The sequence below is a fragment of the Pituophis catenifer genome, unplaced genomic scaffold, assembly GCF_029215685.1.
Source record: "Pituophis catenifer annectens isolate HBS135680 unplaced genomic scaffold, rPitCat1.0.hap2 SCAF_13, whole genome shotgun sequence".
Classification (NCBI taxonomy): domain Eukaryota; kingdom Metazoa; phylum Chordata; class Lepidosauria; order Squamata; family Colubridae; genus Pituophis; species Pituophis catenifer.
In genome coordinates this window covers 22,415,869-22,428,797 of record NW_027256893.1, presented here as the reverse complement: position 1 = coordinate 22,428,797, position 12,929 = coordinate 22,415,869, and the positions used below count along the sequence as shown (strand labels likewise).

Below are 12,929 nucleotides of genomic sequence, written 5' to 3'. Positions count from 1 at the left end.
GAGTGGCTACTCAGGAGGAGGAGGTCTCATCGAGAATAAGGCTTGGGGCTAATTGGCCACTCCCTTAGCCTATTTAAGTCTCACACAGTTAGCAATTGCTGCTGGAAACAACGTTTAATTATTACACAGAGCATTTTGGAGAGTGAGTTTTGTATCACATCTTGGTTTCTGGGCTGGTTGCCAACTTTTGTCGGACTTTGTTTATTCTTTGTACTTTATAGCAGGCTGATAAGGACATTTGCACTGGAAGCCTGCATTTTGAAAGGGGTCTTTGTAATAAACGGAGTTTTTGGAGCTTGGTGTGTGTCACACTCCTTGGGATCCAGAGCTGGGGCAGAACCCTTCCTTCCTTCCTTCCTTCCTTCCTTCCTTCCTTCCTTCCTTCCTTCCTTCCTTCCTTCCTTCGTAAGGTATATTCGACGGCTTGTCCTGATTCTCTCTCTCTCTCTCTCTCTCTCTCTCAGAAATCTGTAGGCATTTTCACCAGACCTCAGGCATCTGACTTCAGGAGATTCCAGGGGTTGCCATAAATAAATTCATAACCGCAGGAGGAGTCCTTGGGAAGTCCCATCCCCTTCCAGAAAACTGATTGGCAGCCTAAAACAATGACACCTAAAGAGATAACGGTCTGCAACTCCTCTTCCTGTGCAGGAAACCCATTCTTACTAACCACTATTTGCAAAGTAAGTATATCTATGTCTTTCCCCCCCACCCTTTCTTCTCCTCCTTCTTGGCACTCTTGGACCTGGCCCAGGCGGAGTATAACCTTTGACTACAGCTGCTATTACTGTTAATGACAAACTTTTATGATCTCTTAGGTTTATTTCATTTTTGGTTTGGCAATTCCATCAAGTAATTTAGGAATCAGGTCAGATGTCAGTTCTTTCTTCTGTTGAGGTCAGGTCAGGTTGATTCAGGGTAGCGTCTTAAGCATGAACTGGCACAAAGGACAAACTCACTGTTATGTCTTAAAAACACAACAAGATGATGCAAATTCATACATATATGCATAGAATCCATTCACATTCTTCCCCTAAAGTTTTCAGAAGAAGATTCCAGGTGAATACATTTTTTTCTTTTCTTTTATATACTCCTGAGCAAAATCATGGGTGGGAATATATATGTGTGTGTGCTTTTTTTTATCATGTCTACCCCAACATGTGGGGAGGAGGCATTATTTCTTTATTTATCAGCAAAATATTATATATATATATATATATATATATATATATATATATATATATATATATATATATATATTTGTTTTCTGAGGTTTTCGCGGGTGTTTGTATGTAGGTCCTTGGTTATTTGGGTTTTCTCCCGCATAAAATTGGAGGTTTCTTGGCAACGTTTCGACGAAGTCTCATTCATCATCTTCAGGCTGGTGTTCTTGGCTTCGTGCTTCTAGGAGCAATGTGTGTGATCGCAGCTGTTTCTTCCTTTTACACCTTTCTTCCTTCACACCCCCACTGGCAGTTAAAAGGAAGAAACAGCTGCGATCACACACATTGCTCCTAGAAGCACGAAGCCGAGAACACCAGCCTGAAGATGATGAATGAGACTTCGTCGAAACGTTGCCAAGAAACCTCCAATTTTACGCGGGAGAAAACCCAAATAACCAAAGACCTACGTATATATACATACATACATACATACATACATACATACATACATATATACATATAACAAGTATTTATTGGATGAGGTCAAACAAAAGATCTGGGGAAAAAAATATAGATATGAATCTTTGGAAAAAGGAAGACTTTTTTTCAGCACTGGCCCAAAACACAAAATACAATTCCAGAAAAAGCTAATCTCCATCTCAAAACAAAGGTGAACCTTAGAAGGCGTTATCACAAGATGTTCGCTATTATAAGGTTAAAACCTCTTTCTTCGGTACCATTTTAAAATCTACGCTTATATTCCTATCTACCTCTACCTCCGTTTATGGTTTACTGGTTTCCTAGGTTGCGTAATTTAGCTGAACAACTTATCAAATAAAGGGCACAAACCGTCGAAAATGTGAGGGACTACCAACTTCCTCTTTTTTTCTTCTTTTTTTTTTCTTTTTGAAGGGTGCGTGTGGACTTCTTACTCAATTTACGACCTGCTTTTTTCTCTCTGCCATTCGGAGAGTGTAAGGCATGTGAGGGTTACATATTATTTTGCTCATGAAAAAGTCATAAAACCAGAGAGGAAAATAACAGAACACGAGAAGCAAGGTGTAGCTATTCTTGCCTGGAGCGTATAAACCTTTTGGTTGCTCAGCCAGTAAAGCATGCAGAACATCAGTGAAGATGGGCGAGAGATCCTCTGAGCAAATCGTATTCATCTGACTGAGGTATGTCCTCAGGTTATGGATGTAATCATCACCATAATCTTTCTTCACATCTGGAGTGAGGCTCTCCAGAATTGTCTGTTCTTCCTTTTTCCAGTCTTCAGGATTCCCCCCAATTGCTAGAAAACCAACAAATTCATTTATTTATTTATTTTTGGAATGTCTAGCCTCTTTGGTTTCTCTTCAGAAGTTATTCCTATAAAAGGCTCCCAATGGATAGTTAAGACTGCGAAAAGAACAATTGCAATCCAGGCGGCCTTCCAGAGAAGACCTGACCTAGGCTCCCTTAACAAGCAGGATGCAGGAATTACTGGCAAAACCTCTTTTATTTACACGACTGTGAATTACGTTCATTCACAATCAGCAAGGTTTGTCCGAACAGTTTTTCAAAGGAATATTTCTTATCTCGTTTGGCAAGCTGCCACGTAACTTGTTACAAACCGCAGTACAGGCAACACTTGGAACAGAGTCTCTCAGAGTCACGGAACGAGCAAATTGTTTCCTGCAAAAGCCCACTCCCTGTTTGCTCCTCTTTTATTTCCTATGGGAGGGGCCAATTATCTCCAAGGTGTGGCCTTACTCCCGAGTCGACCCTTCTTTCTTAATTGTTCTTGTCTTCTGACAGCTCTGTGCATGCGCACCCTGGGAATGGGCTCCAGCTGTTCCTTTGCCTCGCTGTTGACTATCTCCCTCTTTGCCTCTGATGCAGAGCCCTTGTCCAAGCTTTCCCCAGCCCCCAGAACTGGCCCAAGTTCCTCCCCAACCTCCTCACTGTCCAACTCTGCTGCCAGCTCCACTGGCCACCAGCGGGCCACAACAAGACTGGTACATTGCAAGGTCAGAAGGAGGGCTGGGAAAATATCTATAGACCCCTCACATCCTGGACATAAACTGTTTCAATTTCTCCCCTTGGGACGGCACTATAGCACTATGCCAAAACTACTAGACACAGGGACCATTTTTGCCGTCAGGCCATCCTCCTGCTGAACACCTCACTCTCAGGGTGCTACCTAATGTCTCTATATATCTACCCATGTAGTATGACTGTAGTATTATTATTATCTTTCTTATTTTTACTATCTTCTCTTATTGGTATGATTATGATTATGATGATGATTATTCTGTGGCTTTGCATGTACGTTGAGAGCTTCTGCACTGGAGACAAATTCCTTGTGTGTCTAACCACACTTTGGCAAATAAAGTATTCTAATTCTAATTATAAATCCGATCAGGATAAATAGAGAGAAGCAGATGGCAGGAGAGCCTGCACCGTTCAAGCTTCTCCCATAGGTTGGCGTGGGATATATTGGTGAAGAAGAAGAATTTTGGGGATCAAGTTAAAAGCCCCTAAACCATCTTCCCATGCAAGCATTGGCTCAGCTACATGATGTCAAATTTAGACAGACAGCCTTTCTATAAAAGTACTTTCTAGGAAATTCATCAGAGAAAGGTCTCAGAAGTGGTATTTATGAATCTGAAAAGAATGGCTGGTAGAACTGAATTATGAAAGAATCAATAATCCAAGTCTTCCCTTGGGAAAAGTCAGTTTGCAAACTCTTAGAAAAAAATGTGCTTTGCATCTTAGGGTTGAGACACATGGAATCTTGGATCTTAAAAAGCGAAACCAGGTGCTAGATGACTGACAGCCAATTTCTGATATTGGGTTGAGAGCCTTGGTTCCTCTGGAGGGGTCTTTTCTCAAGAGTTGGGAGAAAGAGGGAGTGAAATCTCATGGCATATGTGTTTTGAAGCCTGATGGATGGAGAACTTACATGTTTTGAAGCCTGATGGGTGAAAAAGGGCAACTTTGATGCCCCACTTGGACAGCTCCTGCCTCATAACACCAGAAAACATGGAAAGAGCTGCCTTGGAGGCACCGTAGGCAGCAAACAGTGGCATTGGGATTCCTCCTATGAGACAAATCAAAACAGTGACTTATTGATGGAGAACTAAAAGCTTCAAGAAAAGCTAAACATTAAGCCGATGTTAAATACAAGATTCTTAGCAGCAAACAAGTTAAAGGTCTAAGTTCTTGCTGGCTAAATATAGTTATGAAATGCTTGTCTTCTTTTTTATATTTATATTGACGGTTTCCTAATATGATTTGATTGCTTATTTGTTCCCTATGACTATTAGTAAGTGTTGTACCTTATGATTCTTGACGAATGTATCTTTTCTTTTATGTACACTGAGAGCTTATGCACCAAAGACAAATTCCTTGTGTGTCCAATCACACTTGGCCAATAAAGAATTCTATTCTATTCTATTCTATTCTATTCTATTCTATTCTATTCTATTCTATTCTATTCTATTCTATTCTATTCTATTCTATTCTATTCTTTTTCCTCTCCTCTTCCTTTTCCTTAAAGGATATTGGAAAAAAAAATATTGCCAGGTTTTAAGTACCCCATGCCTTCAAGAAATTAGTCAGTTATTCAGTGTTTTGGACCATCACAGGACTTCTAATATTTATCCGCTTATAATTTTGATAGTTTGTAATTGTCCATTATTGTTGTTCTGCCTTCAGGTGGGTTGGAAAATAGCTTGACCCCCTCTTCTTTGTGGCAGCCCCACAAATATTGGAAGCCTACTATCATGTCACCCCTAGTCCTTCTTTTCACTAGACTAGATATACCCAATCCCTTCAACTGTTCCTCATATGTTTTAGCCTCCAGTCCCCTAATCATGTTTGTTGCTCTTTTCTCCACTCTTTCCAGAGTCTCAACATCTTTTTTTACATTGTGGCGACCAAAACTGGATGCAGTATTCCAAGTGGATGTGGATGCAGTATTCCAAGTGGTCTTACTAAGGCTTTGTAAAGTGGTATTAACACTTCACTTGATCTTGATTCTATCCCTCGGTTAATGCAGCCTAGGATTGTGTTGGCTTTTTTGGCTATTGCCGCACACTTCTGGCTCAGATTTAGATGATTGTCCACTAAGACTCCAAGATCTCACAGATACTGTTATTGAACAAGGTTTCTCTCTCTCTCTCTCTCTCTCTCTCTCTCTCTCTCTTTCTCTCTCTCTCATTCTCTCTCTCTCTCTCTCCCCTCCCTCCCTCTCTCTCTCTTTCTCTCTCTCTCTCTCTCTCTTAATAAAAAAACAAGTTTGCTATTCCTATTGCCTCATTTTTTTACTCTGATTCATCCATCCCAACTGTCTGAAACTCTGGTAGCTGGATTAAAAAAAAAAACAACAACCCACAATTCTTTAGCTACCAGACAAAAGAGCCTCAAGCAATTCATGTTCCTCCTGTAAGAAATACTTTTCACAGTGTGGGGAATGAGAATATCACATCATATCACGTCCTTCGGGAGAAGGGCAGTATAGAAATAAAATTATTATTATTATTATTATTATTATTATTATTATTATTATTATTATTATTATTATTATTATTATTGCATTATCCCATCTTTTGTTTGGGACTTTCTGAAGATGGCATTTAATAGACAAGGAAAAAGAAGTCCCATTTTAATTGACAGATTTGATCCGAAGGCTGCATTGTGTTTATTAGAAATCCAGAGGGAAATCATATGTGATGTTAACACCAATAAAATGCAATTCTGTACATTCTTTTTGTGAATAAGTAAATAACTACGCACGCTTTTCTTTAACGCATGTTTTATTTTGGCCTTAGGCAAGCTCCATTGCAATACTCGGAGAAGTACAAATTTCGAAAGATAAGGGAGCTGTTGGTTTGCATAGTAGCAAAACACACACGCAGACAAGTGTATGTGTACACACACACACACACACACACACACACACACACACACAAATAGGCCAGTCCACATTTCCCCTGCATTTTTGGCCTTGGCATGGCTATAAATACTTGGAGCTTAGAAATGTGATAGTGCCCCATTCCTAACGTGCCAGACTAAATCTTCTTGAACATTAGATAGCTCAATTGTTTAGCGTTGACATATTTGCTTTTTCCTGCCATCTGATCGTTAGATTCGTGATTCATTTGGAAGCCTCCCATGCGACAGCTCCGAAAGGTTCAAAAAAGTGGCCGCTAAGGGAACAGAATCCAACCCAGGTGACGGTCTATAAATTTACAACTTGCTGGAAAACACGAGCATAACTCACCTGCCAGGCTCGAGACGTTAATAATCCTTCCCTTGGATTTCCGGAGCAACGGTAAGAACACTTTGGATATTTCAACAGGGCCAAAGAAATTTACATCCATGCACTGCTTGTAAGAACTCAAGGGGAGCAGTTCTCCATCAGCTACGTACCCCAGGATTCCTGCATTGTTGATAACAGCCCAAAGCTCTGGCAAGGAGAAAGGAAAGGCTAACAAGTGAAGTAATGAATTCCTGTGGCAGGAAGGAAGCTATCCCAGAACTTTGCCTTGCCCTGCCCCTGTCCCTGCCCCTGCCCTCTTGCCTTCCTTCCTCTTTCTTTCCTTCCTTCCTTGTCTGTTTTTTCTTCTTTTATTCCTTCCCTCTGTCCCTCCGTCCCTCCGTTTTTCTTTCTTTCTTTCCTTCCTTCCTTCCCTCCCTCCCTGTTTTTCCTTCCTTCCTCTTTTCTTCCTTCCTTCCTTGTCTATTTTTCCTTCCTTTATTCCTTTCCTCTGTCCCTCCCTCCCTGTTTTTCCTTCCTTCCTTCCTTCCCTCCCTCCCTCCATTTTTCCTTCCTCCTTTCCTTCCTTCTTCCTTCCCTCCCCTCCTCCCTGTTTTTCCTTCCTTCCTCCCTCTCCATTTTTCTCCCTTTCTTCCTTCCTGCCCTCCTCCCTCCTCTTTTTTCCTTCCTTCCTTTCTTCCTTCCTTCCCTCCCTCCTCCCCTCCATTCCCTCCCCTCCCTCCCTTCCTTCTTTCCTCCCTTCCTTCTTCATTTCCTTCTTCCCTTCCTTCCTTGCTTTGCATGCATATCTTACCAAACTCTTCTCTTTTGCCTACTTTTTAAAGCAAATGAACAAAATCAGACATCTCAGGATTCCTGAGAAGTAGCAACTTTTAGATTTTCCAACCGCCAAATGAACTGTTTGTCAATTAAAGCCAAGAGGAATGTTATAAAGTGCTCGTTCTAAATACTGTTAATAAGCAATAACCCTCTCGAACGTAAACGGTTACAAACAGACATAACTCAGAGACTTGTAAACAACAGAGCCTTTCTGAGATGGAAGGAAGGAAAGGGGGGGGACCCATAAATGAGATCTTTACCCCCAAAACCTCATGCCTGACAAGTAGGGTTGATTGCATTTCAGACATTAGATAAGACAATTGATTTTCTTTTCTTTTTTTTTAATAGCAGCATTTGGATGTCACAGTGCTGAGATCTGACAATATTTGTGTCAGCATTCCAGGAAAACCCCAACTCCAAGTAAAGACGCGGAAGCAAGCATTTTCCAAAGTTCTCTTTACTAGAATAGGTAAACTGGCACATCTGGGAAAACCCGAATCTGAAAAGCCCGGGTTTTCCTTCAGTAAGTCAAAGCTCCCAAAACCATCCCCTTTTCCACCCCGTTGGTCATATGCTCCAATCAACATCTGTTCCATCCCGATCCAGCCCCCTGACCACTCCTTCTCCAGATGCTGGATCGCCCTGACCTTGACCGACAGGAAGAATGCTATTATGTCTACTAACCCCCTCTCCTAAATCCCCCCTCCTACGGAGGCAGCATTGGAGCCTCCGGCCTAATATGGCCAAGGCTGACAGGCTTCCCCCCCTGCAAAAAGAACCACCTCCTCCAGGCAAAACACAAAAGAAGGGGTTAACACTTAGCACCAATCCCCTTAACCCCCTCTCTCCCCCCCCCCACAGGGGGACATTTCAGTTTCTCAGGAAATTGCACTACCAAAGGAGGGGGTGGAGCAGCTGCCAAAGCTGACAATTTGATGGATAACTGTGTGTGGTTTTTCATTATCTAGACTGCAAATATTGGGCAACGGTCAGCAACGGGCAATTGTCCAGCTTGTAGCCACCACCGTTGAGTTGACTACGTGCAGCTGCGTTAAGATAGATCTTTTATCTCAATTCTGTTTATTCCATCAGCCTCTAAAAGGAGGTAAACATTGATGTCAGCCTCTGATTTTGAAAGATGATTAGGCTGCTCAGGCCAATATCAACAGGCCTTCTCCTTTCTGGAGCTTTGCAAAAAAATAAATAAATGTAACATCGGCAAGAACGAAGATCACAGAGGGGCGGGAGAAGTGCAAACAAAGCCATACCTTCATTTTGCAACTTCCGTCTTGTTTCAAGATAAGCCTCCTTGATTTGCACAGAACTGGTGATATCCAGCTGCAGGATGGAAAGCCTTTCGGAGCAGGTCTCCTTCAGCGTTTTGGCACCGGGCCCCGTTGCGTTTAACACGCCGGCAAAGACAGTAAACCCTAAACTGTCAAGGTACTTGGCGAGCTCATGGCCGATTCCACTGTCGGTTCCTATCAAAGAAGCCATTAAAAATATAAGTATATGTGTATGTGTATGTGTATGTGTATGTGTATGTGTATGTGTATATATGCGTGTATGTATATATATATACCTATATATATATATAGGTCTTTGGTTATTCGGGTCTTCTCCCACGTAAAATTGGCGTCTTGGCGACGCCATGTCACATTGCTCCTGGAAGCACGAAGCCGAGAACACCAGCCTGAAGATGACGAATGAGACTTCGTCGAAACGTCGCCAAGACACTTCCAATTTTACGTGGGAGAAGACCCGAATAACCAAAGACCTACATACAAACACCCACGAAAACCTGAGAAAACATATATATATAAACCCAGGGGTGAAATCCAGCAGGTCTTGACAGGTTCTGGAGAACTGGAAGCGGAAATTTTTGAGCAGTTTGAAGAACCGGTAGCGGAAATTTTGAGTAGTTCAGAGAACCAGCAAATACCACCTCTGGCTGGCCCCAGAGTGGGGTATGAATGGAGATTTTGCAGTATTCTTCCCCCAGGAGTGGGGAGGGAATGGGGATTTTGCTGTATCCTTTCCCTGCCACTCCCACCAAGCTACACCCACCAAGCCACGCTGACAGAACCAGTAGTAAAAAAATTCAGATTACACCACTGGTATAACCTCCTTGGTACCAGCCCAATGCCTTAATCACTACATCTGTGGTGTTGAAATAAGTCCCATTCACCGTCTAATTCTACCTGGGGGTTTTTTTTTTTTTATTACTTGGGCTGATACCGACACAACAGCATATTTTGCAGCTCAGGGTTGAATTCGGGGTTCTTGATGCTCTCTGAGCTTGGTTGTTTTCTTACAGACATTTCATTAGCAAACTAGGTGATATCTTCACTGCTCTCTCTGAGCTTGGTTGTTTGGTTGTAGGCACATCATTACCAAAGTAGGCACTGAGGGTGTTGCCTAGTTTGGTAACGAGATGCCTGTAACCAAACAAAGCAAGCTCAGAGAAGGGCCCCACAAAGGGTATCCCCCAAAGGATGGGAGCCTAACTGCCACCTGAAAGGCTCTAGGGAGAAGAGTCCATCCCACATCTGGACAATGGAATCCAAGGTTAGATTTAGGATTGAGATCTCTTCCCACCATGTAGCCAAATCTGTCTCTGTGAAACTTAACCCAGCCTGCGTCAATCAACCTAAAGAAGAGGGCAAGTCAACGTTGTTGACCAGAACAGCTGCCAAAGTGTGGTTTGCTTCCCTTTGTTGGGAATGAGCCATCCTGCTAATGCAGGGGTCTCCAACCTTGGCAACTTTAAGGCTTGTGGACTTCAACTCCCAGAGTTCCTCAGCCAGCAAAGCTGAGGAACTTAAAGGAACAAAAATAAATAAAAGAATAAGGGAGCGGGGGGAGGACTTTTGGCCGTGACTGGTATTTATTTGGCTGTAAGGTATGTGAGCAGGAGTCCTTGTGGAATGTGGGAATGGAAATGGCACATGTCTGTCTCGACGTTCTTTTGCAAAAATTTCAAGTGACACATGAAATGGCTGAGGTTTCTTCCATGGGGGAAAAATAGGACCATTTCTTTTTTTTTAAAATGTGGACATGAGAACTTTTGGTAGTGTCAATCCAGTTGTTCTCCAACACTCATCATGCAAACCACATGTTTTTTCCATTTCCAATGGCTAATAGACAATATGGGAGAAAGAGAGAGAGAGGGAGGGAGGGAGAGAGAGAGAGAGAAGGAGGGGGAGAGAGGGAGGGAGGGAGAGGGAGGGAGGGAAAGAGAATGAGAGAGGGAGGGAGGGAGAGAGAGAGAGAGAAGGAGGGGGAGAGAGAGGGAGGGAGGGAGAGGGAGGGAGGGAAAGAGAATGAGACAGGGAGGGAGGGAGAGAGAATGAGAGAGGGGGGGAGAGAGGGAGAAGGAGGGAGGGAGGGAGAGAGAATGAAAGAGAGGGAAGGAGGGAGGCAGGGAGAGAAGGAGGGAGAGAAAATGAGAGAGAGGGGGAGGGAAAAGAGAGAATGAGGGGGGAGGGAGGCAGAAAGAGAGGGAGGGGAGAGAGAATGAGAGGGGGAGGGAGAGAGAGGGAGGGAGGCAGGGAGAGAGGGAAGGAGGGAGAGAATGAGAGAGGGGGTGGGAGGGAAGCAGGGAGAGGGAGGGAGGCAGAGAGAATGAGAGAGAGAGAGAGAGAGAGAGAGAAGTACATCTAATCTTTCAGCACATCACCAAAAGGAAAGAAAACGGGGCACAAAAGTACCAAAGCAACGGTGATCAACCTTCTATGGTTTTAGGTTGTCTGTTTCTCTGTCTCTCATTCTCATTTTGGGTTGCGTGAGAGAGAAAGAGAGAGAGAGAGTCGGAGAGAAAGAGACAGAAAGAGAAAAAGAGAAAGAAAGATGAAGAGAAAGAGTGAGAGTGAGCAAGAGAGAGATTGAGAGCGAGGAGGACAAAGTGGGAGAGACAGATTGAGAGGAGAGCGAATGAGGGTAAAACAGGGATATATATATAGAGAGAGAGAGAAAGAAGGAGGGAGAGGGAGGGAGGAGAGAGAAAAAGGAAGAAACATTGAGAGGAGAGAGACAGAAAGAGAGATATTGAGAGAGAAAGAGATTTACTATTATTTTCAGAGTCCATTGAGGAATTTTTTCCCTTGCTCCAGCCCGCCTGTGACATGCTCTTCTTGGCAAGGTGCTGTACCAGCAATTAAGCAATTTGTGTCAAGGTGCTATCCACACCCACCGCCACCCATTCCTGGACTTGGTCTGTTGCCATTTATCACCGATCGTTAAAAGCCACCTGTCAGATGCGAAGAGCTGCGCTAGTTAACCTTTCCAAAAAAGAGGATTAGGAAAAGGCTGCCCATTCCCTTTTTGCATGGGAAGAAAAGGGAGAAAAGGCCAGGTGACAGGCTCAGAAGATCCCTAAATTATTTCACAGTTTACAATCAATAAAGGAGAACATTTGTAGCCCAGGGTTGAAATGAGGTGCTCTCTGAGCTTGGTGGTTTTCTTGCAGATGTTTCATGACCCAACTAGGGAACATTGTCAGTGCTAGAAGGGAAGGGGATTTGCAGAGAGGAAGAGGAGGAGGATCGTGGGGTCCTCAGTGCTTGTTGAGCTTGGTGGTTTTCTGGCAGACGTTTCATGACCCAACTAGGGAACATTGTCAGTGCTAGAAGGGAAGGGGATTTGCAGAGAGGAAGAGGAGGAAGAGGAAGATGGTGGGATCCTCGGTGCTCACTGAGCTTGGTGGTTTTCTTGCAGACATTTCATGACCCAACTAGGGAACATCATCAGTGCTAGTTCTTCATCATCATCTAGCCCTGATGATGTGTCCTAGTTGGGTCATGAAACATCTGCGAGGAAACCACCAAGCTCAGTAAGTACCAAGGACACCTCACCATTTACAGCTCCTGCATCAGAAAGCATCCTTACCCCAAAACCCATGCCAACCTTCACACATGTCCAAAGTATCCTCAAAGTATTTCAATCTGAGGAGCGGGGAAAAATATATCCTTATTTCTACATCAAAAATATATCCTTATTTCTACATCAGGCAAAGCAGATCAATCCACCTTCATGAAAGAAAAGACGTTAGCAAAGGAAAACTCAAGCCCTCTAGAAAAGTTCTTTGAGAGAAGACCGCGCCAATTCCAACTTGGCCATTCCACTCGAGAAGGTGGGACAGCCATCCCATCCTTAGACATTCCATCTCCCTTACCTGTGATCAGCACCGCTTTATGGCTGACGGGCAGCATCGCTTGCGCAGGAGTGTACAACCAAAACACGAGGCACGCCAGGGAGAAGAGACCCAAGCCCAGGGAATTTCTCAAGGTGGTGAAGCAGAGGACTTCCAGGGTCAAAAGCAACAGGAGTCCCCAGCGGAAAGGAGGGGCTTTCTCCACTCGGTTCTTCTTCGCTCGATAAAAAATCGTGCCACCGTAAAGCACCGTGGCTCCCATGTAGAAGAGCAGAGAATGATCCAGTTCAGCCTGGTGCAAAACCATGACAGAACGGCTCAGACAGGCACTGAAAAAAAAAAAAAAAAAAAAGGAAAGACAAAAAGGAAAGAAAAGGGGGTCGGAAAAAAAAAGATCCTTGGTATAAAAAAAGTAGATTTAAAAAGAAAAGTTCCTAGGACGATTCACAGCCCAGGCAAAGGTGTCTGATGTCTCCAAGCAGGAAAGAAGCATCTGAAAAAGGACTTGACAGGCAGTGAGACAGCAAAT

The 12,929-nt window shown here is 43.5% G+C and overlaps 1 protein-coding gene and 1 long non-coding RNA gene across 3 annotated transcripts; one reads left to right on the top strand and one right to left on the bottom strand.

Moving 5' to 3' along the window:
- Positions 1 to 483: 483 nt before the first annotated feature.
- On the top strand, positions 484 to 8,756 carry LOC139323427 (uncharacterized). Of its 2 annotated transcripts, XR_011600991.1 has the most exons (4): positions 484 to 683; positions 6,298 to 6,483; positions 7,597 to 7,717; positions 8,217 to 8,756. It is a non-coding gene; the product is annotated as an uncharacterized lncRNA (long non-coding RNA). The 2 variants fall into 2 exon arrangements; XR_011600990.1 differs by having other exon boundaries at positions 7,597 to 8,756.
- On the bottom strand, positions 1,872 to 12,707 carry HSD17B2 (hydroxysteroid 17-beta dehydrogenase 2). The gene is made up of 5 exons (XM_070952768.1): positions 12,422 to 12,707; positions 8,517 to 8,729; positions 6,433 to 6,618; positions 4,111 to 4,248; positions 1,872 to 2,457 (listed from the first exon to the last, which is right to left on the bottom strand). Exons 1-5 carry the CDS (start codon positions 12,705 to 12,707, stop codon positions 2,096 to 2,098), a joined length of 1,185 nt encoding a protein of 394 aa, XP_070808869.1. The 3' UTR covers positions 1,872 to 2,095.
- Between the last annotated feature and the right edge of the window lie 222 nt (positions 12,708 to 12,929).